A 24830-nucleotide genomic window follows, 5' to 3' on the forward strand; every position below is an offset into this window, starting at 1 on the left:
CCGCGCCCGGGCGGGGGGGGGGCGGGGGGGGGAAGAAAAAAAATAAACACACGAAACGTTTTTACCGGCTCGCCGCCGCCGACCGTTACTGCACCACATCTATAAATACGTTCTCTGCTCTCACGTGCCGAACCCGTACTTTTTTCTAATCATTTTATGCCACTGTTCGCCGTTATTATTACTGTTCGTGTAGACGCGTTCGTTATAGCATCAAAACGTAACAATTACGGTTCGGGACTCATTGTACACAAATTTTAGGAAACATGCACTCAAAATAACCAAAATATGCAACCGAATATTTTTTTTTAACGACGGTTAAAATATTTGATTTGTTCGTTGAAATTTAAACATTTTTTTTTTTTTAATTACTCGACATCAATACCACAATATATTACAATGTATGTTCGATTTCATTTTCTTCGTCTTCCCCTATAATGAAAACTAAATGAATACATAACGATAACCGATAGTATACGCAGGGACAATTAGGTATATCCCTTTTTGCCTTGTCGTTCTATGATTACGCATATATTGACAGATGCAAAAAAAAAAATAATGTTAACCTTTAAAATAAATTTAATTGACATCAAACAAAAACTGCGTAAATACGTTGTAAATAACAATTCAATTGCCAACATTTGTCAATTATGCGTTTTGCTCAGAAAACGGTGAAATATGAGAAAATATGCAATTACATATTTTTGTATTTCAGTCCGTTATGACTTAACATAAATTTTTATCTTATTTCGACTATTCTACAATCATTATTAAACAATATTCAAATGCAACAAGTCCCTAACCCTAGTAACAATACAAGGGTCCGACGACGGTACAGGTACGCGTGATCAACTCCAAGTGTTTTTTCACATGCGTGCGATACGCTTGAAATTATTTGGTTGTACATGTTTATTTTTGTTCTGATATCCTACGATTTAAAAAAGAAATTACAAAATGCATACCGAAAATATTATATAGTTATTATGAATGATTACGTTAAAAATACTTCCAGTTAAGTAAGTCTTTTTTTTATTTATATACACTAACGTAAATGATATATCTTTCAAAAGTAAATATTAAATCAAAATTATAAAAAATCGTATTAGATATCTTAATTTTTTTGAAATTAATATTGATTTGTCAATAAAACTCGAAAAATATGTATTTCATTTTACCCAGCCTTTATGTTAAATACACATATTACGTCAAATTTCATTCCACTCCTACCTCACTCAGCGACATAGCTATATCTGTTTTCACAAAAACTATGATTACGAATTAACCTCCGTCATCACTCATCTATATTGCCTGTATCCAGTCCTGATTACTGCAATAAGTTGTATTACACTTGTAACTCACATTAGAATCTTATAATTTTTAACTCAGATTTAACGGTAGAGTCTGGTATAAGACCTAAATATCGCTTATATTTTTTTGTCCATGCCTTTTGTATCCAATTACTATTATACCAATTTGACTTTAACGCGTGTGTTTGGTCGCTAAGCATAAGAAGTTTATACAATTTTAATATTACACAATAAGTACTTGGCATGGACTGACGTTGGATGATATCTATAATCCGGACAGGATGCATAGGGATAAAAATACAATTATAAAAGCCGGTCGCAATCACCTGCTACTACCTCAACTAGGTAATAATAGTACACTCCAAATTTCGTTTTTGTTAAATCCAGTAGGTATATGTTGCCAGACAGGGCTATGGGTACCATTGACCATAATTTTATTGGAACCTTTTAAGAATACATAATGTATAAGGTGTTTGATATAACTGCTGATATAACTACTACCTGCCGGTCTTATTTTACAGTAGACTATAGAGTAGCAGCGTGTAGGTTACCTACTCTATTTATAATACGTGTGGTTGAAAATAAAGTAAAATCAAATTCAGAGTAACAAATGAAAGTAAAACTACTATACACTCATTGTTGAACATTTTTTTCACACCTTTATAGCTTTATCCATACACCTACTTACCTGCAAGAGTGTGGTTTATTGTTGTGTATAGAAAACGATATAATTTAAACCCAATTGGTAGACATTCAGGCATTTTGCCTAATGTATTTTGTTTATCATTCCTTTACAAATGACACGTCTCGAAAAAAAAATGCTGTTATAGATTGTTCATCGTTTTCTAGTATACTTACTTAATATAAGCAAAAGGTAAAACATAATTATCACAATAAATGCCCATATTACATATTAACTATATGAAATATCAATGATACTATTAAGTAAATTGATGCATATTCACAAATTGTATTCGTTTAAATGTTGCAAAATATGAAACTCGGTAAATACCAATCAAAAAGTCAATAGTATAATATTTTGTGAAAATAAATATTTCTTATTAATTTATAAAACATTTAATTTTCATGGACATTTGAGTTTTGAGCAACTGATGAAGATATAGTTGGAAAATTGAAAAAAAACATTATTCTTGACGTGTGACCTGATTAAATTTTAAACTATTATAAAAAATGGATACATGTGTCAATCTTGTATTAAGTGTTCAATTATGTATTACACGAATGGTGATAATTATTTAAAATAATATTTCTGTAATAAGACGATTGTTCATAAGTACGATGGAGATAAGATTTTATCACACAGTAAATGAGTTTTGAATTAATGAAGGATTAATCGATCGGTTTTTATAGACTAAATCTAATAAGTTCTAGATATGTGAATTGAATCAAATCATTTACATTTACAAATCTACAAAATACGAACGAGTGTGTGTGATGGTTGAAATTATTTTGGATCGCAGATCCAGGCCTTGTGTTTTTTTTTTTTACTTCCCGTGTCAATAAATCAGTAAAATTGTGATTGTTATAAAAATTTTTTTTTGCAAGTGTGGAGAAATTATTAACCTTTCTTTTGAGAGCAAGGGCACCCATATAGGGGGCAAGGGAGAGATATGCCCCCCCCCCATGAAAAATGTTAAAAATCATGGAAAATTGTTTACTATGATAAGAATATATTTATTTAAATAGAATTTAAAAATTTAATTTAATATATGAAAATCTATAATTTGTTTATGAAAAATCTATTTATTTATTTATTGAAAAATCAGGTTATCAGCTATAAATAACAATACGCTTTTTCGTTTCTATTCTATGGATAATTATCAATTCTTAAAATATTGTGATTTCCAGAAATACGGTATGTATATGTGTGTGTACACCACCATAATATTTATATAATATTTGTAAATTAATATTTTAATAAATACAACTAATGTTTTAAGTGTCCAATTTATATTATTAATTGAATAAAAATTTCAATAAATTACTTTTATGGTAAATTGGTTAAATAATTATTATTTTATAGTCTTCCAGGTTGATTTATATAATGTAATAGTTTAATGTAAAATTGTAAGACCCTTCCTATACCGTGGGTCATTATTATTTATGAATAGATTAATAAATTAAAATGTTGTCTCCCCTTTGAGAATTTTCTTATGGGCGCCCTTGTTTGAGAGGGCTAAGCTCCCAGTGTACCCAAATATTTGGAGATACACGTTTGCATACACAGAATACATGTATTTAATGAGTAACATATTATTTAGAAATTATGCTATGTAACAATATAATGGATTTCCCCTTATGCATATCATTAAATATTAATTATGAATATAACCAACCAGGTAACAATTTCGAATACTCGATGTAATGATGTTTATTAACTATATTATATATTATTTAAGGGGGTTACCGAGGCATACTATGTGCACCTCACGTTGATCAAACTTTAATGGCATGCAGACATTAAATTTAACAATTTTTTTAAAACGAAACCTCAAAAAAATGCGTAAGAACTTTTTCCACAACAATACTGTTCAGCTCGATAACTGTAAACAAAGTATACAGAGAGAAAAATAAATGTTTCGATCGAAAAACAATATTTGCCGGGCTAGGTTAGGTTATGAAACTGTATAAATCCGTTTCCACGGGTTTTTATGTACGTAAGGGTTTGATTGAAAACGCCAAAAACCAACATTTGGACATCAGATACCAAAAAAAAAAAAAAAAAGGTTTCGTACCTTTCCCCTTTTTGTCATGTATCACGTGATACGCGTTATATCCAATGACGTGACTAACAGGACCTGAATCGATGTGTGTCGTCAGAAGGTTAAGTACATGTGATCAGAGCCGTGTTAAACATTTCAGCGCCCCGGGGCAAAATTTTTTCTACGGGGCCACTGGGCACAGGTAGCATATTAAGTGCAGATAAGGGCACCCCATTACTTTTACAAAACTACGGCGCCCGGGGGCAATTGCCCCCTTTGCCCCCCCCCCCCCTAATACGGCTCTGCATATAATATAATGCGATCATTGCACTGCCTCCCACGATTTTGTACCGGTACGTATTATATCGAATACTCAGTGGATCACATACCAGGCGATTCGAACACACACGTCCGCGTTTTTAAAACTGCTCGAAATTAAACATGCGCCACCAGACGCTACCAAACGTGCACCACATATCTCTGTGCGAACACGACCCATATAAACCCGTATAAGACTGTACGTTGAAAGTTTTGAAATTAAGTTTAATCTGACGGTTTATGGGAATCGATGTACGGGTATAGTGGCGCAACTAGGGGTGGGGTTTTGGATCTCCCAGAAATTTTTCTGAGGTTTTTACAAATTCTATATCGGAAAAAAAAAATGGTTTATCTTGAAGATACGAAATGGCTTATTAATATGAAATATGAATATTATTCGTATTATAATTGATAAAAACAATAATATAATTTATAATTTATTATAACAATAATAACATGACAATACGGAACGTTTTGTAAATTTCCGTTCAACTTTAAAACATCAATAACCTTGCTACAACGATTTCTCGATAGTCGATTGTATAATAGTTTTTTTTTTGTGGTATCACAATGTGAAATAGAAGTTAAATAAACAGTTTAATTTGTAATTTAAATATTTTACTCATAAACCCAACTTAATCTTACTTCCTTATCCCTACCAAACACCTGCAGAAAATGCTTATATTTTCCAAATCCACAACCGTCCCCGAAAACCAATCCTGGTTGTGCCACTGGTTGTACGTGTACTAGATTGGTCGGAACAAAATATTAAAATGCCGTCGCGCGCGTGTGTGTCCAAGGATAGCGAGTCCTCGAACGCACACGACGTACGTACATATTTTATGCAAGCGACGCTGATGTTCCGGTGCACGTGTACTTTTCGAGAACTGTCGTCGAATACGCGTTGTTGTTCATTCGTCGGGGGGAGGGGAGGGAGAATGTCTTTCATGTCTTCGAAATTCCAATTTGGAGTATTGTGTTGCGGTCGGCAACAAAACGGCCGCCTGCAGCCGACGCGCACCTCTGTACAATACGCGCGCGCGCGCGCGTGTATATATATGATAATGATAATAATAATAATAATAATATACGTGTAGGTACATCGCCCGTACGTGTGTGCGGATACGGATACACATACACATAAATACGCACAAATAGTATAATATAACGTGTACCTACACACACACACACGCGTGCATTCATGTTATATTGTACAAGTGTGCAGCAGGCATCGATCCCGGACAGGATACGTTAAGACGCGCATTCTTCAGCTCGGGGCGAGATACGACCGCCGCCGCACACGCATTGGTATTGGGTGTATAATACGTGTACGCGCGCGCGCGCGCGTTCTCACATGACCATTGTGACGAATCCGATCTGCTCGTGCATTCCATTTCAATAGGATCGGAACGAAAATACCTTTTTTCCCTATCCTCCTCCTGCTGCTGCTCCTCCGCCGACCCGACCGTTTTTGTCGCCGCTGTTGCGGCGTCCGAAAGACTCTGGTCGCGCCGCGCGTATTGTAACATACATTAGATGTGTATACCTACAATGCACACACGTACGATACAGGTATACTTAGCGCGGGTATGGGTATAAACCGCGTACCGGCTTCGACCGTACACACACGCACAATAATAGGCATTCACACCTTTATGTGCGCGAAGCACGGGTAGACTTTACAGTGTACAAGATATGTATGTATTACTATACATCGACCGTGTATACGCGTATACGTGTGTGTGTGCGCGCGCGCGCGTATGGGTATACTTTTATCCGCAACATTTTGATCAACGGATGTCGGACCCGGTAATGTCATTCAATACCATTTTACACCTGTTCGATATTCCAAAACGTAGATTAATATATGTATTATACAGGTCAATTATATAACCGATTGTGTTCTATCTTTTGGAAATCGAAAGTAGGTACCCCACAGAGTTCAGAAACTCTTCGTAGAATGTGAATAACCATGCCACAATGTTTTGATACGTACATGGTAATTGTGCAGCCAAATTATATTTTTTTCGCTCCACTGTCCATTTTAATTACTATTTGTTTACTCAGCAGTGAAAACTGTTTAACCGTCTTATGGATAAACGTAAGTAAAGGAAAATAATTGGTACCTACCCCAAACATAATGTTAGGCGGAATAGTGTTTCTAATATGAAAAATATACCTATTTTTTTTTGTTAACAATCAACTGTTCAACACGATTTTCTTTTGCAATATCTAATAACACATTAAGTAATTTCCCTTTGAAATGTTATGACCATACATCAACGTAACAAAAGTCTATTAATGAAAATAAATTTTACGTAAGAAATAGAGGAACATTTGAAATCAGCGGCGATCAAATAATTTTGTCATAGGATGATGAGGCTGATTTTCCAACATGAACTTTGATCAAGTCATAATTTGAGAACATAAGTTTAAAAAATTGAACTAATTTTTATACTACAAACTATAAAAATATGTTTTGAAATAAAATATGGTAGAAGCTGTTGCTGTTTGCATCAGCGAAATAGTTCGTTATTTTAGATTTTGATATAATAAACACTTAATGACTTAGCACAAATAATGAAAATAAAAGCAGATCATATGTACATCAAGGGCGTACCCAAGGGGGGGGGGGTTCGGGTCCGGACCCCCCCAATTCAAATTTCTACATATTCAACGATTTAATAGTAAACATTATAATAATAGTATATAGTGTATTTTAATTTCCCATTATCTTCAATGTACAAAGTTTATAGATTATATAATATACCTATAATGTATAAACCATACTACAGTATATTAACAGTAATTTGTTGGTATTGAGTTAAACTATAATTATAATTAGAGAACAGATAAAATAAAAATTTTGGAGTATTATAATACAATATATATAAATACATTTTCAAAGTGAATACACGATTTTGAAACAACTTCTGCTATAAGTTAATAGCATAGAGTAATTATTCTATGGTTGAAAATTAATAACCATTTTTGTCTGTATTATCACAAAAAAAATTTATATTAAAATTTGTGAATAGTTTTATCAGATCATTTTAAACAAAAATGATCTACATACAGTATATTATTAAAAATAATACAAAATAACAAAAAGTTTATGGAAGGGGGATATATTCTTTTAAACCTCCCCGGCCTCATTTGACCTTCACTGATTGAAATACATATGTTTCTAAAATTATAAACATTTTAAAATTTAATTTTTCACAGGAAACATAAATTAATTTCTGAATATTAATTTTTAAATAAGACTTATACACTGTACATTTATAATACATAATATATTTTAATCAAAATTATTATCATATTAGCTATAATTTACTTTTGTAAGGCTTGGCAATCTTTACAAAGATAAATGTTTAATATTTTAGTTTCATGATTACTATTATATTCTAATTTTAACAATAAGGTACCATCAAGGTAAATAAAGGAAGAGAAATATACCACAAAAATATTTAACCAAAAATATTTATTTTCTAATATTAAATATTGCTATATATATATATATATATATATATAAGAAGAAAATTAATTTAGGCTATGGTAAAAGAGTTATTATGTTTTTGGAATATTCATTATTATTAGTGTAATAATACATAGTTGTATAAAATTATATTACATATTTAAATGTCATTATTCTAATTTTGCAAATATTGAATATAAAAAATAATTAAAAACAAATTTTGAATGAAATAGAATTTTAATTACAATTTAACAATATTATAAAACAGTCTTCAAATAATTATTAAACTTTTCAGTATTAGTCTTAGCTATATTCAAACAAAAATCTAAATCAGTTCCTTTAACTAAATTGAAAAGAGACACATAATTGGGCTTTGTTGGGTCATATTGTGCTCGATTTAAATACTTGAGGTATTCATGTCTTTGTTTGATTCTAAATAAACGACTGGTCAGCACTTGAGGTTCAAGGACAATACGATCATGATTTATGCCCATAATATTATGTATGTAGTTGAAACGTTCAAATAAATGATGTTTAGACATTATATATATCTTAGGTTGAATTAATAACAATCTTTTTCTTTCACTCCTATTAAAACCCATCTCTTCATTTAATGAGAACATTATTAAATTAACTGATTTTTTGGGCCAAGTAATTAATTTTGGTAATTTAGTTACCATATTGCGAACATTATCACCAGAAAGATAGAATTTGGTTTGAAAAAATCCAAGACTTTTATCAATATCAATAGTACTTTGTGACAACCACATTGGATATTTTCGAACTATAGTCGAAATCATTTCTTTGTCAAACTTTTTATGTTGTAGATAGTTAATTCGAGTAATCAAATCATCCATGTGTTCAGTAAATATCATTGGATTTTTGGTTAAAAACTTTCCTATTTCTTCGACTGGAACCCCACAATCATGAATAAATCTTATGTAAGGTTTCATGTCACGTTCAAAATCTAGTTTTAATATTGTCTCCATTATTCTAGGATCATTATCAAATTTGTAAAGTTCAACGCCAAGTTTCACTAATTGCTGTAATGAATGTGAGTCGTTAACATATGCAGCAAGATTAAATGTAGGACGTAATGCAGGACTTATAGTAGAAAAATCAGTAACATTAGTTTCTAATGGAGAAGTAACATAATCTTTAGGCCATTGTATTGGGCTGGTCTGAATATTTTCCAAAGTATTAACAGAGTTACAAAAGCATCTAAATAATACTTTATGCTTATGAATTCTTAAAGAAAGTATCCGTTTAATTAAAATCATGTTGATTCAGGTAATTTACAGTAGGTGGTTGATAATGTAGTAGAATTCCAACATATATGCTTAACTCGAACTCTTTAAGTACAGATGAATGAATCTTCAGTTTACAGTTTAATTCCAACCTGTAAATAAAAACGGTAAATATTTGATTTCACAAATTCAAAAAATGTATTTCTATTAGATATTATTGAAATATAAACATTATCTCCAACATTATCTTCATCTATCAATAGATTTATAGGAATCCAATTAATTTTGTGCATATACCTATTTACTGAAATAACATATTAAAACAGGATCAATTAATTAAATAATCTTGTTAGTATTTTCAAATTTATTATTGGTTTCAATTAATTTTTTTTGAGTGATAATGTTATTTGACTGGCTTATTTATATTTAAAATTAAACAAGATTTAATATTGAAATGTAGTTATCATTAATAGCATAACAGTATGATTAATTACAATGTGATGGTTAGTTTGTGTGCATAAATTATTTATGTTCAATTTTAATAAATGTATATTATATAATTAAAGAATTACATATTTGATATTTGGGTATAACAATATCAATATTATTCCTAACTGATAGAAGTAAAGTGCTATCTTACCGATTCAAAATAAATATTTATGCTAATTGATAAAATACGTATTATCCATAGACTTATTGTGACATTGTTTTAACATTAAATTTTAATTTAAAAATCAAAACTTATAGATTCTGACGGTTCTGTACTCACAAGCTAAGATTTCAAGTTCTGTATTTTTGATAAGACTTCGTGTTATTTTTGTTCACTTATTATGATGATAAATATTAGAGATGAGTAGTTGATAATGTTATCAATAGAATATTTTTTAAAAAAAATGAAGACCGCGTAAAATCGTTTATCACTTTTATCTTCTATCTACTTTTCTTTTGAATTAAGAAAAATAATGTATCAATTACAATACATTTTGGCTATTAAGTTTATGTAACGAATTAAAACTTGGTACAGGCAATAGTATTGTATTTATATATTCATAGTTTTTGTATAAAACAAATGATAAAAAAAAAAAAAACTTGATTGATGGATATAAAATTTATTTAGTTACAATTATTTTTATAAACTTGGTGAATGCTTTTTGTTGTTGATTAGTTATTATTTGATTATAATTTTCATTAAAATGAAAGAAATGAGAAAATTATTATGTACAAGAGATCAAGTGAACTTAAAATGTGTTCTTCTTGGTGGACAGTGTTTCAGGTAAATGAAAATTTATTTTTATATTGTAATTATTATTATAATTTTTCCTTAATTATTGATTACTGTTTATTATTTTATGTGCATATTAATTGATAATTGTTTGCTACATTCTTATAAACTTTATGATAGATACTGATTAACTTTTGATAATGAATAAATATTTAAAAAGTAACATTTAATTGCACAATATGAATATATATATATATATATTTGTATGTATAATTTAAATTATAATCAGGATATTGATACTTTTTGATTATGTGCAAATTTTTATAATTGTTGAACATTATTAGATGGAAAGAAACTGCTCCGGATGAGTATTCAGGAGTATTTGCTGGCGGATTTTGGTTACTACAACAAAATGATGATCACATTGCTTACAAACGACTTCCATCAACAAACTCTGATGAAGAAAGTTTGTGTAACTATCTCAGAATGGATGAGCCATTGGATTTATATTATAAAGAATGGAGCTTATGTGATCCTATTTTTAAAAAATCAGCTGAACGATTTAAAGGAATCAGAATGCTTAAACAAGAACCAGTTGAAAATATACTATCATTTATTTGTTCATCCAATAATAATATTACGAGGTATGTATCCTTTTTATAATGAAAATTAAATGTAAAAAAAATGTATGAATTAATTGTATAAGAAATATTATAGGATTTCATCTATGGTTGAAAAAATGTGCACTTTATACGGTAAAAAAATTGATGGAACAAATTATTATTCATTCCCAACTATTGAAACATTAATCGGAGAAAAAATTGAAGAAGATTTAAAAATTGCAAAATTTGGGTATAGGGCAAAGTTTATTCGACAAACAGCTGAAAAAATGTTTGAATTAGGTAGTGACAAATGGATTGAAAAACTAAAAAATATGGACTATGATAGTGCTAAGAAAGAACTTATGCTGCTACCTGGAGTTGGTCCAAAGGTAAAAAATAAGTTTTAATGATATTTGTTGTATGAATAATATAATATGTGTGGAGTGTTGATTGGATGGACAAAGTAAAACGGAAGTTTCAATAAAAGTATAAATTTCGGTTTAAATTTCGTCATAGAAGCCCCTCTTCTTTGTCTAGTCACTAAAACTTCAAAGAAAAAAGAAAGTCTGCCATTTTCCTCTATAAAAAAAAAAAAAATTAAAAACTACTACACATTTTAACTTTTATTGTATACAATAGTCAATGAATGAATGAATGAACTGTAGTTGTAAATTAAAAAAAAAAAAAATGTATAATAGTTGAAACATAATTTATTATTTATGTTCAGGTTGCAGACTGTATTTGTTTAATGTCCCTTGATCACTTAGAAGCTGTTCCTGTAGATACTCACGTGTTTCAAATTGCTCGTGATAACTATTTACCACATTTGAAAAAATACAAAACAGTTACCCAACAAGTTTATAAAGAAATAGGAGACTGCTTTAGAAATATATTTAAAAAAAATGCTGGTTGGGCTCATACAGTAAGTATTTAATATTTTATTCAGATATTTTATAAAAAACGTTTACCTCATGATTTCTGAAGTAAAATTATTTATTCATTAATATAACTTTATTTAAATAAAACATATCGTGAAAAGAAAATATGTAACAAAAGCCTTAAATCTCTATTACAATCAGAAAATGTAATTTTCAGGTTTTATTCTTGGATGATTTGAAAAGCTTTAAGACAGTGGAAACAAAAATTGATAAATTGGATGGAAAACCCAATGCAAAGAGGATGAAAAAGTTTTGATTTCAATTCCATTTAAAAATCATTTAATTTTTTATACTTTGGACACTTGTTTTGTAATTTTCAATCTTCAATATGTAATAATATATTAAATATTTTAATTGAAAAATAACAACTTGCAACTTACAGAATTTAAAATTAAACATTATTATTTTATATTTACATAAATATCATTTTTATGTTCTTAATATACTTATTTTCTAATTGAAGTAACATTTAATTATTTTGACTCTAGCAACACTGCCAATATATGTAAAAAGTTAGTTTTATACTTTTGCTAAAATTAATTTTAGGTTAAATTTATTAACTATCAAATTTTAAAAATATTAATTTGTATAATTGTAAGGTTATTTTTAAAAAATATAAAAAAAAATAAATCATTAAATAACCACTTATATTGAATTTAAAATTTAAAAAAAAATATCATAACATAGCACTGTAAATGTTTTTATCTATAAATTTAAAAGTAAGTAAATTTACTCTTATGTTAATTTACTTTCATTATAAATGTATTTAAAATATGTAAAACAAAAGAAAAAAAATAAAATAAAATAAAATCATTAAAAAATATAGAGTGAATTATTATTGAAGTAATAAATTAATGTATTGTATCAAATTATAATGTATATGCAGGCGTGTAGTTAAGTTTAATAACCTAATTAGTGCTATAAGGTTACTTGTATTTAAAAATAAATGTAAGCTAACTATTGTGTTTTATATCATAATGATATTTCAAATCTTATATTGTAATGTCCTTCACTTCATTAAAAAAAAAAAATTGATAGTATTTTGATGAAACCATATTTATTGTTCATGAACTATTAGTAGTTATTTTAAAATATGTTATTAATTGTTTAACTATGAATGTTATAAGTTGTGAAAAGTTCCCATTGTTAGAAATGTTTTTTTATTACAATTTTTTATGTAGTTATTATTATTTATTTTATATTTTCTATGGATTCTTTAAAAAATCTTATTATCTTAAGCTTGTAAATTAAATATCTGTTGTACACATTGTATATGCTTTATTGCAGGGGTCTTCAACCCCCGGCCCGCCATTTCATAATATGCGACATTTAAATTTAGCATTTACATTTTCTAGTTCAATAAAATTATAACAGTTAAGCTATCGCTATCAGAAATATGCGTTAAGATAAATTGAATTACCTACCAATATATAATTATTATTGTCTGTTAGTTCGTAATCGATTGTGGAATGAGCACAATATTCTCGTTTACGTGTAAAAGTTTTAATTTCATATTTTTTCTACGTAATATTTGTACAATATGTCGGTAAGTAAAAAACGTAAAATCTCGGATGAAAGACGCGTTTTTCAAGAAAAATGTTCCAATAGCAATTTTTTTAAATTAATAAATTTACTAATTTGTAATTTTAAATGTACCTACCTAATTTTAAAAATTGTAAGAATAAAACTGAATTTTTATATATAATACATGTTTTTATTACGAATGCGGCCCGCAAGATTTAAAAAAAAATAATATGTGGCCTGCTGCATAAAAAGGTTGAAGACCCCTGCTCTATTGTATGAATTACATATACTTTCTGTAACATTTCAGCCATACCCATGATTGTAAGAGTAGAATATGTTTATATAATAAAATCAAAATAATTTTTCTTGCATATTTTTCTTCATTCAACTTGTCCAATTTTTTATTTGAAGAACGACTAAACCATACACATACTTCCTCATCATATTCATGTAGTACTTGAACAAAAAACAAGTGGGAATTAAAAAAAAATCTTCACTAAGTAATGCTCAGATACACATCATTAATATTCATTGTTTGAAGGTAAGTTTTTTTTTTCGTACATAAAAATTATTAATTTTTTTTTTTTCGATAAGTTACCTACTAAATATATATTTGTTGTTTAGATTATACACATCCATAACATATTTAACCTACCTATCTATATATATATATATACTTTCCTACAAAGTGTATTATAAGTATGACATCAGATTATATTCTTGGTATGTTTTTGAAATAAAATCTTATATAATAGTTACCATAGTTATCCTAACTAATTTTCAGGAATTTTAGCATCCCACAACTCAATGGCATCATTTGGGGGAGGGGAGCAGACTATGGCAAATGCCCCACTCTAAGAAATTTTAAAAAGTCGGCAATTCTTTGTCCGATGATCAAATGCTAAAATCGGTAAATAGTAAATTTTTATTTACTATTTTGTACTAGGAAATTAAATAATATTAAACGTTTACGGTTTATTAAAAGTTGGGAAACACTGACTCCTCCCCGGTTTATAACGATCGTTGTTACGCGAACCTTATAAACTTTATTTTTGGTGTATTATATATTTCTATATATGTAATCTTTATAAAACAGTTTTCGTGATATCAATAATGTTAAAATTAACCTCATAAACTATAAAAACCGTTAAAATCGTTCCTATTCACCCCAAACCACGGTACATTATATTTGAGATACCTACAATTTAATGTTTTTATAAATAAGTTCTGTAAAGTTTTAAATATATAAATAATAAAATATTTATTTAATTAGATTTATATTATTATTCCATTAAATCTTCTGATTGGTAAATTATAGCCTATAGGATAAGTAAATTAATTAATGTTTTATTATCTTTAACGTTATTATTTAAATGGGTAAACTGAAAGTTTCAATTTACTTAATTTCAACGTTTCATGTTATTTTATTATAATATGACATCATTATTCATTACTAATCTTTACATGTTTTGTTTCGAAAAAATATTTTATTGATAGTCTATGGTCCATAAATAATAAATATTTAATATACCGGTAACCATAATTTTTTAAACATTATGAAGTCGGCAAATTTAACCAGTTGCCCCACCCTTTCAAAAGTTTAAATGATGCCCCTACTATTATTACGTTATAATTATAACGCTTAACAAGTTTTGGGACGCTTTTTTTGTTTAAGTAAATAGAGTCCCCCATCTTTAATTTTGCTAAGTCGAGCACTGTGTATAGGAGGTAATGATTAATCTTTAATTTATTCACTTTTTAACATTTTTTATTTTATTTAAATTTTTTTTTTGTATTCATACTTTCATATAGATAATGTAAGTGACATTAGAGTATTTTTGAATATAACTATAGAGCTTGCCTCTGATAAAACATTACTCAGCAATTTATATTCAAATACACATACCTATAGTTTTTCTAACTCTGCTAAGTGTGCCCAGCTGTGTGTTAGAGCAAAGTTCCATTTATGTCACTACCGTATAGGGTGTTGGTTCTTGTTTCATAATAATATATTTTTACCTCGGTACAACCATTTAAATGGATTTTAAAAAAAATGTGCTGATCGCTAAATAGGAATAATTAAATTTTTTCGGCACGAAGAAAATATATATTTGTGTAGCGCGTTAATATTGAATTTGTACAGGCTTATCTCTTGTCAAAGTGTAGAAAACTATTGTAGTGGAATAAAATGTATATGCCGACGTGTCACATAAACCATACCTATATTGTGTAAAATATTTTATCTAACACAATGTTGACCTTCGCGATTTTAGATTCTTTCGAAATATGATCAACGTGTGTTTCATTGGTTGGATATATCATTATTCACAGTAATTGTGCAGCTAAGTATTCAAAACGCATAGATGGACAGTAAGTATACAATTTTATTCATAATCCGATTTTGTCATTGTTTATGTTGGAAAGCGAGTACGACTGTGTCCGCCATTGAATGTAGATGCCCACAGCATCAATACATTGTAATTGCTTTATTTACAGCTAATATTAACAATGTTAGACTATATCAAACTATTTATTTGTAAATATTTTGTTCTTTTAGAAGGTCAGACGATTAAAATAAAATGCATTATTTTTCTGATTTTATGGAATAGATACGGTTTGTTGTTTGGTTAGTTATTTTATTATACCAATCGATACAATACACTACCATTGATTGTGAAATAGTATATTTTATAATCAATACTGTTACCCACATAAAATAAGACCAGTGATTAATTGCCCTTATTGACCTCCCGACTACGGCAGGGCCTACAATTGTGCGCAGTGGCACACACCATGTGCAGTAGCTAATAAGAAATGTGCAGCACTTTTTATCGGATTTTTTAGATTTTTATTTGATTAATATTGAAAATTTGAATGTGTTCATTTCAAATCCTTAACATTAACAGTAGGTAAAAAAAGTTATATTTCTATGTTAACATTTAATTTATGCTGATTTATTGCTTTACATTCTAATAAATTTCGTTCAACATTCCAAGACTAAAAGGTGGTCTTATAGTGTATTTATAATAATTAATATATAAATAAGAAAAACAAATAATTTCTATATAGAAATAAATGAATATAATATTATTCTGCTGTACTACATATTTGTAAAGTACGACCTGTTTCGAATTTGAAAAAATACACCGTCAGGTACCTATATACAAAGTTAATAAATTACGACTGAATATGAAAAAAAAAAAAAATACTAGTTGCGATTTTATTTTATATCTGATGATGAATTTCGAAATTGGTTGCACTTTACAAATACAATACTACTCTAGGCTAAGCTTTTATTTATTTGTTTCTGTATGTAAACCATTTATTTATTTATTTATACATTGTTTTATGAGTATTACCGTAACCATTTAATAATTTTTAGTTTTTTTACATTTTTTATTATTTTTTATTCCAATAATTAATTAGATATTATTAAATACCGAAAAAAATTATGCAACGAAGTCATGTGTGCACTGGTTCATCGGTTTAAAAAATTTTGGTGTGTGGTATTAGGTGTGCAGTAGCAAAAAACGCGAATTTTAGGCGCTGTACAACTGCAATGTTCTTGTGCTTGTAGAACAATTAAAACCGGTGGCATCATTTTTTGGGAAGGGGGGAGGGTGCATAACTGATGCACTTGTCACAGTCTAGAGTCTAGCTAATCCAAAGTTGGTTCGTCGAAATACAAACGCGTTTTTAATAAAGCCATTGACATGATGTAATTCAGTAAAATGATGTATAACATATAATTCAGTGGCGCAACCAGGGGGGTGGACTCCGGGTCTGGACCCCCCCTTGGTACGTATAATAGTATATTAATATCATATTCTAGATATATATATTATAATTTTTTATTATTTGTATATTAGTTTATATTGTCAGACCCCCCCCCCATGAAAAATTCCTGATTGCGCTACTGATATAATTACTAAGGTAACACTGACCCGCGGGGGTTACGCCTATCATACCAATCTGTTAATTTACATACGGACAATATTTGTCACTACTGTGGGTCGAGTTCAAATTTTATCAAGAAGACGAAGAAACAAGAAGTAAAACGAAAGTCATAATTCACAGAGTTTAAACTTCGCGAAAATTATTTCGCGTATTGAGATCATAGATATTAGACGATTAGATTTGATCTCGATAAAAATGATTCTCGATTGCAAAAAATATAGATACCGCACAGGCGCAACCTATAAGAGAACACTCGGGGGAGCTTAGCGCCCCTAAATATTTCCATAGCACTCCCGGATTAAAAATAATGAATCTTAAAATTTCGTGTTGGTTATACGAAATTGTCCGTGTTTTTTCGTTAACGTTTGATTTCCAAAACATTAACATTTTACGTGAAACCACAATGAACACGTGATACGTATAAAATTACTATAAAAGTGTAATGATTATATTGTGAAAACGAAAAAATTTTGGCGAAAAACGAATACGATTTATATTACCACGGAGCAACTATATATTAAGCTATTTTTATTACTTTGACGGGTGTGTAAATATCGCATCGGAAGGTAATTTTTAAGTTCATGTATTGGCCACACTGCATTCTGACCAATTTTCCAATTGATTTTCCACCATTTTTCCACTCTTATCTCCGACCAAGTAATTTGAATCATCTTCATTCTAGTAGTGACGTAATGTTATTGAATTTTTTGTGACTCTAGAAGATCGTCGTTAAGATTGCCGTTTAGCGGAGGCTGTTGGTCTAATATTTCTGAGGTGGTTTACGAATAATCAAATATGGCTCTGAAAGCTGTTGTTGGACAAAGTAAGATAATATTTGTGCTGCTGCACATCGCTGTATATATGGTCTATTATTTTGTCTGATACGACTGTTAATTATTAAATCGTATTATTCGTTGCATAGAAATCATGAATGAGGTTATCAAACAGAAAGGGTCGAAAAAAGGTGCCGATAAAGGTGGTATAGAATGGCGCGTTATGGTGGTTGACCAACTGGCGATGCGAATGATATCAGCTTGCTGTAAGATGCACGAAATCTCGGCCGAAGGGATAACTAGTAAGTGTTCATTTTACATATAATTTTAATATTTTAATAGATTGTAAAGAAAAATAGTAAAAAAAAATTTTCACAGTTGTGGAAGATTTGCAAAAGAAACGTGAACCATTGGCTACATTAGAAGCTGTGTACTTAATAACTCCCAGTGAAAAATCCGTAGCTGCTCTTATTAGAGATTTCTCTAGTCCTGGAAAATCCATGTATAAAGCTGCTCATGTTTATTTTACTGAAGGTAAGATTCTTTTGTCTAATAGTTTGATTTATTCTGTAACAATCAAATGTTAGATTAATTTTTTGATCCTCCAAGTATAATCAACTAAATGATCTTTAATTATTTGTTGAAGTTGGTTTATAATATTTTAAAAATTTATCTTCTCTAAGTCAAATTGTTAAATTTTTCTTTTATAATACAATTTTAGCATGCCCCGATGAGTTATTCAACAAATTAAGTTTGTCTCCAGTCGCAAAATTCATTAAAACTTTGGTGGAAATTAACATAGCGTTTATAGCATATGAACAACAGGTAACATTTTATGAAAACCAATGGTGGAAGTTGTTCTTGGGTATTAACTATAATAATTTAAACTAACAAATATATGTGATATCACACATTGATTTATTGGGACAATTTATTTTCACTTTTTTTGGAGATGTATTACTATCTTTGGTTTTGGTTCTTTAATGAAATTATGTAATGTGGTGTATTGATGTATGATTAATTAATTTATTATTGGCTGTAAACTAAAATAGGCTGAATTACTTGCATAACACGGAAAAACTAAAATCTAACCTTTGTTTGCTATTAATAAACTATTTTTGTTTTCTTTTAACATACTAATATGGTATTATTTTATTGCTTAATTAAAAAAAAAAAAGTGTGTCAAGAAGAACTCTTTAATGAACTGTGCAAATCAATAGCTGCCAAAAAAATAAAAACACTCAGAGAGATTAACATCGCTTTTCTACCTTATGAGCGTCAGGTGTGTGTTAGTTTAACATATTTAAGTGCCTATTTTATGCTTTGTTTTTCACTTAAAATAGTTTTATTATTTGTATATTATTAATGAAGTTTTGCAATTAATATCATTTTTTGTGCTTTCTTAGGTATTTTCTTTAGATTCCCGTGAAACTTTTCAGTGTTACTATAATCCTTTGTTAGTAAGCAGTCGTGTACCTAATATGGAGCGCATAGCAGAACAAATTGCTACTGTTTGTGCTACATTAGGAGAATATCCATCAGTACGATATAGAAGTGACTTTGAACGCAATGCTGAATTAGCTCAGATTGTTCAGCAAAAATTAGATGCTTACAAAGCTGATGAACCAACAATGGGCGAAGGTCCAGAAAAAGCTCGTTCACAATTAATTATACTTGATAGGGGATTTGATTGTGTATCTCCAGTTTTACATGAGCTCACTTTTCAAGCTATGGCTTATGATCTTTTGCCAATAGAAAATGATGTCTATAAGTAAGTGATCATATTTTTGTAACATTTTAATGTGATTTAAATTTTTTTTTTTATAAAGGTATGAAGCCACTGCAGGAGCCGCTTTTAAAGAAGTGTTGTTGGATGAAAATGATGAACTATGGGTAGAGCTAAGACATCAACATATTGCTGTTGTATCTACGTAAGTATATAAACATGACTTGCTTCCTTGATAACTAACACCCTTTATACCTATATATTTTCAATTTATATTATTAGAAACGTGACTAAGAATTTAAAGAAATTCATTGACTCTAAACGCATGTCAGCTGTTGGTGAAAGTAAATCTTCCATGCGTGATTTGTCTACCATGATTAAGAAGATGCCTCAATATCAAAAAGAATTGAGTAAATATTCTACTCATTTACATTTGGCTGAAGACTGCATGAAGTGTTATCAAGGACATGTCGATAGACTGTGTAAAGTGGAACAAGATCTTGCTATGGGTACAGATGCTGAGGGCGAGAAAATCAAAGATCATATGAGGTGCATTGTACCAATATTATTGGATCAGAATATTTCCAGTAATGACAAGATGAGAATCATCATACTGTATGTTTTGTCTAAGAATGGAATATCTGAAGAGAATCTTAATAAACTGGTACAGCATGCTCAGTTATCACCAGCTGATAAACAAGCTATTGTAAATTTGAATTTACTTGGTATCAACACTATTGTAGATGTAAGGATATCTAATGGCGATGCTATTTTTGTCTGTTTTGAATACATATGTATATGATCTTTTTTTATATTAGGGTAACAGGAAAAAACAATACCAAATAACACGTAAAGAGCGCATCACAGAGCAGACATATCAAATGTCTCGTTGGACACCTGTGATCAAAGATTTAATGGAAGACTGTATTGAAGACAAATTGGATGCCAAACATTTTCCTTTTCTAGCTGGTAGAGCTGCTTCATCTGGTTACCATGCACCTACTAGGTATATATATATGATACTTGAGTGTACATTTTTATGTGCCAACTCTAAAAATTGTTAAAGAAAATAATTATTTTACTTAATAATTTTTAAGTTTAAATAATAACATAGTTTTATTTCAGTATTTTATTATATTTATTCTTAACTCAAACCTAAAAACAATTTTACAAATCATTAAGAATGTTATTTTGTTAATTGATAATAATAATACTGAAATTATTAAATCTAGCTGTTCTTTTCATGGAATAAATACTTTGATTTTTTTATTAGTCAGGTATTTATTTATATTTTAATTGTATTTGACATTGTTAAATTATTTTAAAAATGTATACAGACTGTATATCATGTGTGTGTGTGAGTGTGTACATTTATTATTGAATATTTAAAATTTACAAATTTTAAACTTATGTTTATAATCTAATACAAAAATTAATATCTAAAAATGAAATATTGGTGTTTTGTAGTGCACGATATGGACACTGGCATAAGGATAAAGGTCAACAATTAATCAAAAATGTACCCAGAGTTATAGTGTTTGTGATTGGAGGAGTTAGCTTTTCTGAAATCAGATGTGCATACGAAGTAACAAATAATTTCAAAAACTGGGAAGTTATAATAGGTATGATTTTTATAAAAACAACTTATGTATTTTTATATTTATGAATTTTTTTTGATTTTTGTATAGGTTCATCACATGTCCTTACTCCTGAAGACTTTCTTAACAACTTGTCTGCCTTGAGTCAATAAGTATTGTCCATTTCTTCCACTCATCACACTGTTATTCTTTCGAAATATTAATGTAGCCTTAAATGTGACATTAAAAAAAAATTAAATAATAATATAGTATAGGGTTAATACTAGTCGAAAAATAGTAAAATGCCCTCAAAAACTAACTAGTTATTTATGAGTTTCAAGAACTTAACAGTATTTATATTTATTGAAAAACTTATTTTTTTCAAATTATTCTTTAATCTAGCTTTTTAACGCTATTTACTCAATCTTATAACCACATTGTATTAAATTTGTATTTTATAATATTAGTTATTATTTGTTATTTATTAAAATTATTAATTTTACTCGGTAATTAAGTTAGTCATTTGAATAACTTTCATTATTATTGTTATTGTATTTTATTTATTATTATAGTTTTCAATAATTTATAATATATATTATGTATGTGTTAGACATAATTATTTCTTTACGGACATTCCGCATTTATATAAACATTAACTTATCTATTGAATTTTATCACATTTTTAACCATATTATTAATTAGATGATTTGAATAAATTCTTTAACTATTAAATTGTTTATTTAATTTAAGTCGGTTATAATTCTTTCTTATGGTTTGACTAATTATGTTTTTTTTTTTTTTAAATTTTTACTTCCAGCGTTTTATAATATGTTAATTATTGTCCAGCCTAACATTGTTATAGCACTTATCGAGCTTTAAAATATGTATACTTATATACATATAATGCCTAAATGTTTTGGATAAATATAGATATGTATAATTGCCTTTTATTATTAGAAAATACATGCAAAAAGTATTTGTTACAGTGAAACCTCAAGAAACCTCAATTATTTAATAACTTACTTTTTTCCTTGCATAAATGACCTTATCTTAATCAGAATTTTATACTCGGTGCATAATGTATTGAGGTTTCACTGTATTACCTTTTTCATTTAACTATTAATAGTAATAGTTTATTATTGTGGTAAGAAATTATTTTAATACTTCCCTTTTATATTAATTATTAAATTTAAAGTACAAATATAAAAAAAATTCAAGTATTCTTTGGTTTTAGATGTATTAAACAAACATTTTATGTACATGATGAATATTACTCAAGTCTTAGTCAATAATTTGAAATTTTTGAGTCCGTCTGTTTTTCTATTTTATTCAATTTAACTGTCATATTTCATATTTGTTTTTCTATATTATTTAATTTAACATGTACTCGATTAGGTATAAAATAAATAAAAGATTTGAATTTGAGAGCAAGTTCATAAAAAAAAAAAAAAAAAAATGATTTCGGTCATAATTATACTTTTAACTTATTTACCAGCAATAATTATATAACTTTAAAATTAAATTATTTGAAAATTAATTTCCATACAATTTCAAAATTTTGTTGCAATTGTTGAATTTAAGACCAAAAATGAAATCCACTAATTATAGTTGGGTCCATTATATTATATGTTAAATAATAAATTATTGGGTCTTAATTCAAATCTTTATATTATTATTTCTTTATAATTTAGCATAGTTAATTTCTATTTTTAATAGTTTCACTTAATTTATAATTGTTATTCTCATAAATTTAGTGAATATTTTCTATGTGATATTGGATAGTTAGATTTTGTTAATGTCTAATATTATAGATAATAAAATATTAATTATCGCCTGATGTTAACTTCGTTTTATCTTAATAATTATTAAATATATACTAAATATTTTAGTTGTTATTAATGTATATATGTAGATATTAGAACCAACTAGTCTTGGTACATTTTTGGATTTATTTGATTTTTATCAGTTTTAAAGTTTATTATAAATAAACAACTAAATAGTAGAAGAAAAATGTTGCGTGCAATTTTTAATAATGTTTCAAATAGATCGATTATTGTGTACAGGGAAGAAAATATACAATTTTAAAACCATGAGTTGCAAAAAATGTGAAACAATAAAAATTGTTGATTAACATGAATTTAAATTTAAATTTACGTTATTAAATTAAGAAACGTCAGAAAATGTCATGTTTTATTAGTTTAAATTTTCTTTTATGTATTGATTGATATGGAATTTTAAATCGTGAAATAATTGGATAAGATTGAAGAAAAAAAAAATATTAATAATAAACTATCAGGGCCGTCGAGAGGGGGCAGAGGCATTGGGACTATTTTGCCCCAGGCCCCAAATTTTTGGTGACCACAACATCCATTGATTTTTTTGTGAAGTATGGTAGAGTAAGCTGTTTCAAGTTATACATTGTAATTAATATTTAACAAATAATTGAGTTCTATAATTAGTCACATTTTAATTTTTTTATTTGCGTAATAGCGTTTGTACAAAAAGTACTTATAACTTGTAATTAATGATAATCCTTAAAAATGAAGCGCGCAATGACCAAAATAGATGTTTTATTAAGAATAATAATTGATGATCAGTGCGGCACTGATATCATCGCGAAGCGGCCGCGATAACCTCAGGATTTAAACAATAATATCAAACATGGTATTTCTCGCATTACAATATAAAATATTCATTTTGAGTATTGACTGTTGTTTTTCTTTCAGTTTTCAACTGAAGAATAAGCAAAAAGAACCGTACAGTTCATAACTAGTAAGTAATAATTTATACAAAACACTGTTCCTACCTGAAGTATTTGTACAGTTGTATATTCTGTGGTTGTACATATTTAAAAAAACTTCAGAGGCAAGAGTTTATGCAACGAAAAAAAAACGTTATTAAATTATACATATATAATTGAAGCCATGAGTTTTTCCAACAAATTGCGTACAATCTCTGAATTTTTAATTATTTGTATTCTAAATGCACATAATAAATAATATTTATGAATTTCTAGTAATTTATTTAAATCAATTTTATTTTATTGGAGGGGGTTAAAACCCCATAACCGCCCCGGGCTTGCAACTGTAGGCACTATGCTATAAGATGCTCTGGGCCCCACTAAACCTAACGACGGTCCTGTAATCAATGCACTGTGACCAGTGCCGTAACTAAAGCACTCGGGATCTGTGTGCAAATATAAATCTTGAGGCTCCTTATCATTATAAATTGTTGAGCTTTTGATTGTTCGACGCCCCATAACATAGTACAAGGCCCGGGCGAGTGGCGTAGCCAGGATTTTTAAATGGGGGGGGGCTAACCTTTTTTTTTGGATAAGTAAGGTAAGAGATGATATGAGAATTCACTCTTAACCCCCCCCCCCACCATCTACCACCAAGTTTCTAAACGTAATTCAAGCATTTTAGTATAGTTTTAAAAATA

General features: G+C 28.6%; 3 protein-coding genes across 5 annotated transcripts in view; 2 read left to right on the forward strand and 1 right to left on the reverse strand.

Moving 5' to 3' along the window:
* LOC112693900 (transcription termination factor 3, mitochondrial) overlaps window positions 1-9917 on the reverse strand; it is a 13651-nt gene extending 3734 nt beyond the window's left edge. Inside the window, exons 1-2 of the mRNA XM_025569160.1 lie at window positions 9840-9917; window positions 8086-9222 (exon numbers count right to left, since the gene is read on the reverse strand). Coding sequence (XP_025424945.1) covers window positions 8086-9103 — 1018 coding nt within the window. The 5' untranslated portion in view covers window positions 9104-9222; window positions 9840-9917. The remainder of the gene's footprint in view (window positions 1-8085; window positions 9223-9839) is intronic.
* A 149-nt stretch (window positions 9918-10066) lies between these two features.
* On the forward strand, window positions 10067-12154 carry LOC112693890 (N-glycosylase/DNA lyase). The gene is made up of 5 exons (XM_025569148.1): window positions 10067-10343; window positions 10637-10936; window positions 11010-11283; window positions 11622-11816; window positions 11990-12154. Exons 1-5 carry the CDS (start codon window positions 10264-10266, stop codon window positions 12086-12088), a joined length of 948 nt encoding a protein of 315 aa, XP_025424933.1. The 5' UTR covers window positions 10067-10263; the 3' UTR covers window positions 12089-12154.
* A 3443-nt stretch (window positions 12155-15597) lies between these two features.
* Window positions 15598-21795, forward strand: LOC112693895 (protein ROP). Of its 3 annotated transcripts, XM_025569156.1 has the most exons (11): window positions 15598-15726; window positions 18033-18136; window positions 18236-18388; window positions 18465-18620; window positions 18808-18911; window positions 19493-19857; window positions 19916-20017; window positions 20095-20557; window positions 20631-20818; window positions 21280-21434; window positions 21501-21795. In XM_025569156.1, exons 2-11 carry the CDS (start codon window positions 18109-18111, stop codon window positions 21560-21562), a joined length of 1776 nt encoding a protein of 591 aa, XP_025424941.1. In that variant the 5' UTR covers window positions 15598-15726; window positions 18033-18108; the 3' UTR covers window positions 21563-21795. The 3 variants fall into 3 exon arrangements, with proteins under 3 accessions (XP_025424941.1, XP_025424939.1, XP_025424940.1); XM_025569154.1 differs by lacking the exon at window positions 15598-15726 and having other exon boundaries at window positions 17977-18136; XM_025569155.1 differs by lacking the exons at window positions 15598-15726; window positions 18808-18911 and adding an exon at window positions 19265-19368 and having other exon boundaries at window positions 17977-18136.
* Window positions 21796-24830: the final 3035 nt, after the last annotated feature.

The sequence above is a fragment of the Sipha flava genome, unplaced genomic scaffold (genome assembly GCF_003268045.1).
Source record: "Sipha flava isolate LNK unplaced genomic scaffold, YSA_version1 119_pilon_pilon, whole genome shotgun sequence".
In the NCBI taxonomy this organism is placed as follows: Eukaryota; Metazoa; Arthropoda; class Insecta; order Hemiptera; family Aphididae; genus Sipha; species Sipha flava.

Bases quoted from the DNA above. Each gene is read 5' to 3' on its own strand.
- LOC112693890 (XM_025569148.1), top strand. From the start codon at position 10,264: ATGAAAGAAATGAGAAAATTATTATGTACAAGAGATCAAGTGAACTTA. The intron at 10,937-11,009 runs GTATGTATCCTT...GAAATATTATAG, and splicing joins TCCAATAATAATATTACGAG to GATTTCATCTATGGTTGAAA. The intron at 11,817-11,989 runs GTAAGTATTTAA...TGTAATTTTCAG, and splicing joins ATGCTGGTTGGGCTCATACA to GTTTTATTCTTGGATGATTT.
- LOC112693895 (XM_025569156.1), top strand. From the start codon at position 18,109: ATGGCTCTGAAAGCTGTTGTTGGACAAA. The intron at 18,912-19,492 runs GTAACATTTTAT...GTGCTTTCTTAG, and splicing joins TTATAGCATATGAACAACAG to GTATTTTCTTTAGATTCCCG. The intron at 21,435-21,500 runs GTATGATTTTTA...ATTTTTGTATAG, and splicing joins AAACTGGGAAGTTATAATAG to GTTCATCACATGTCCTTACT.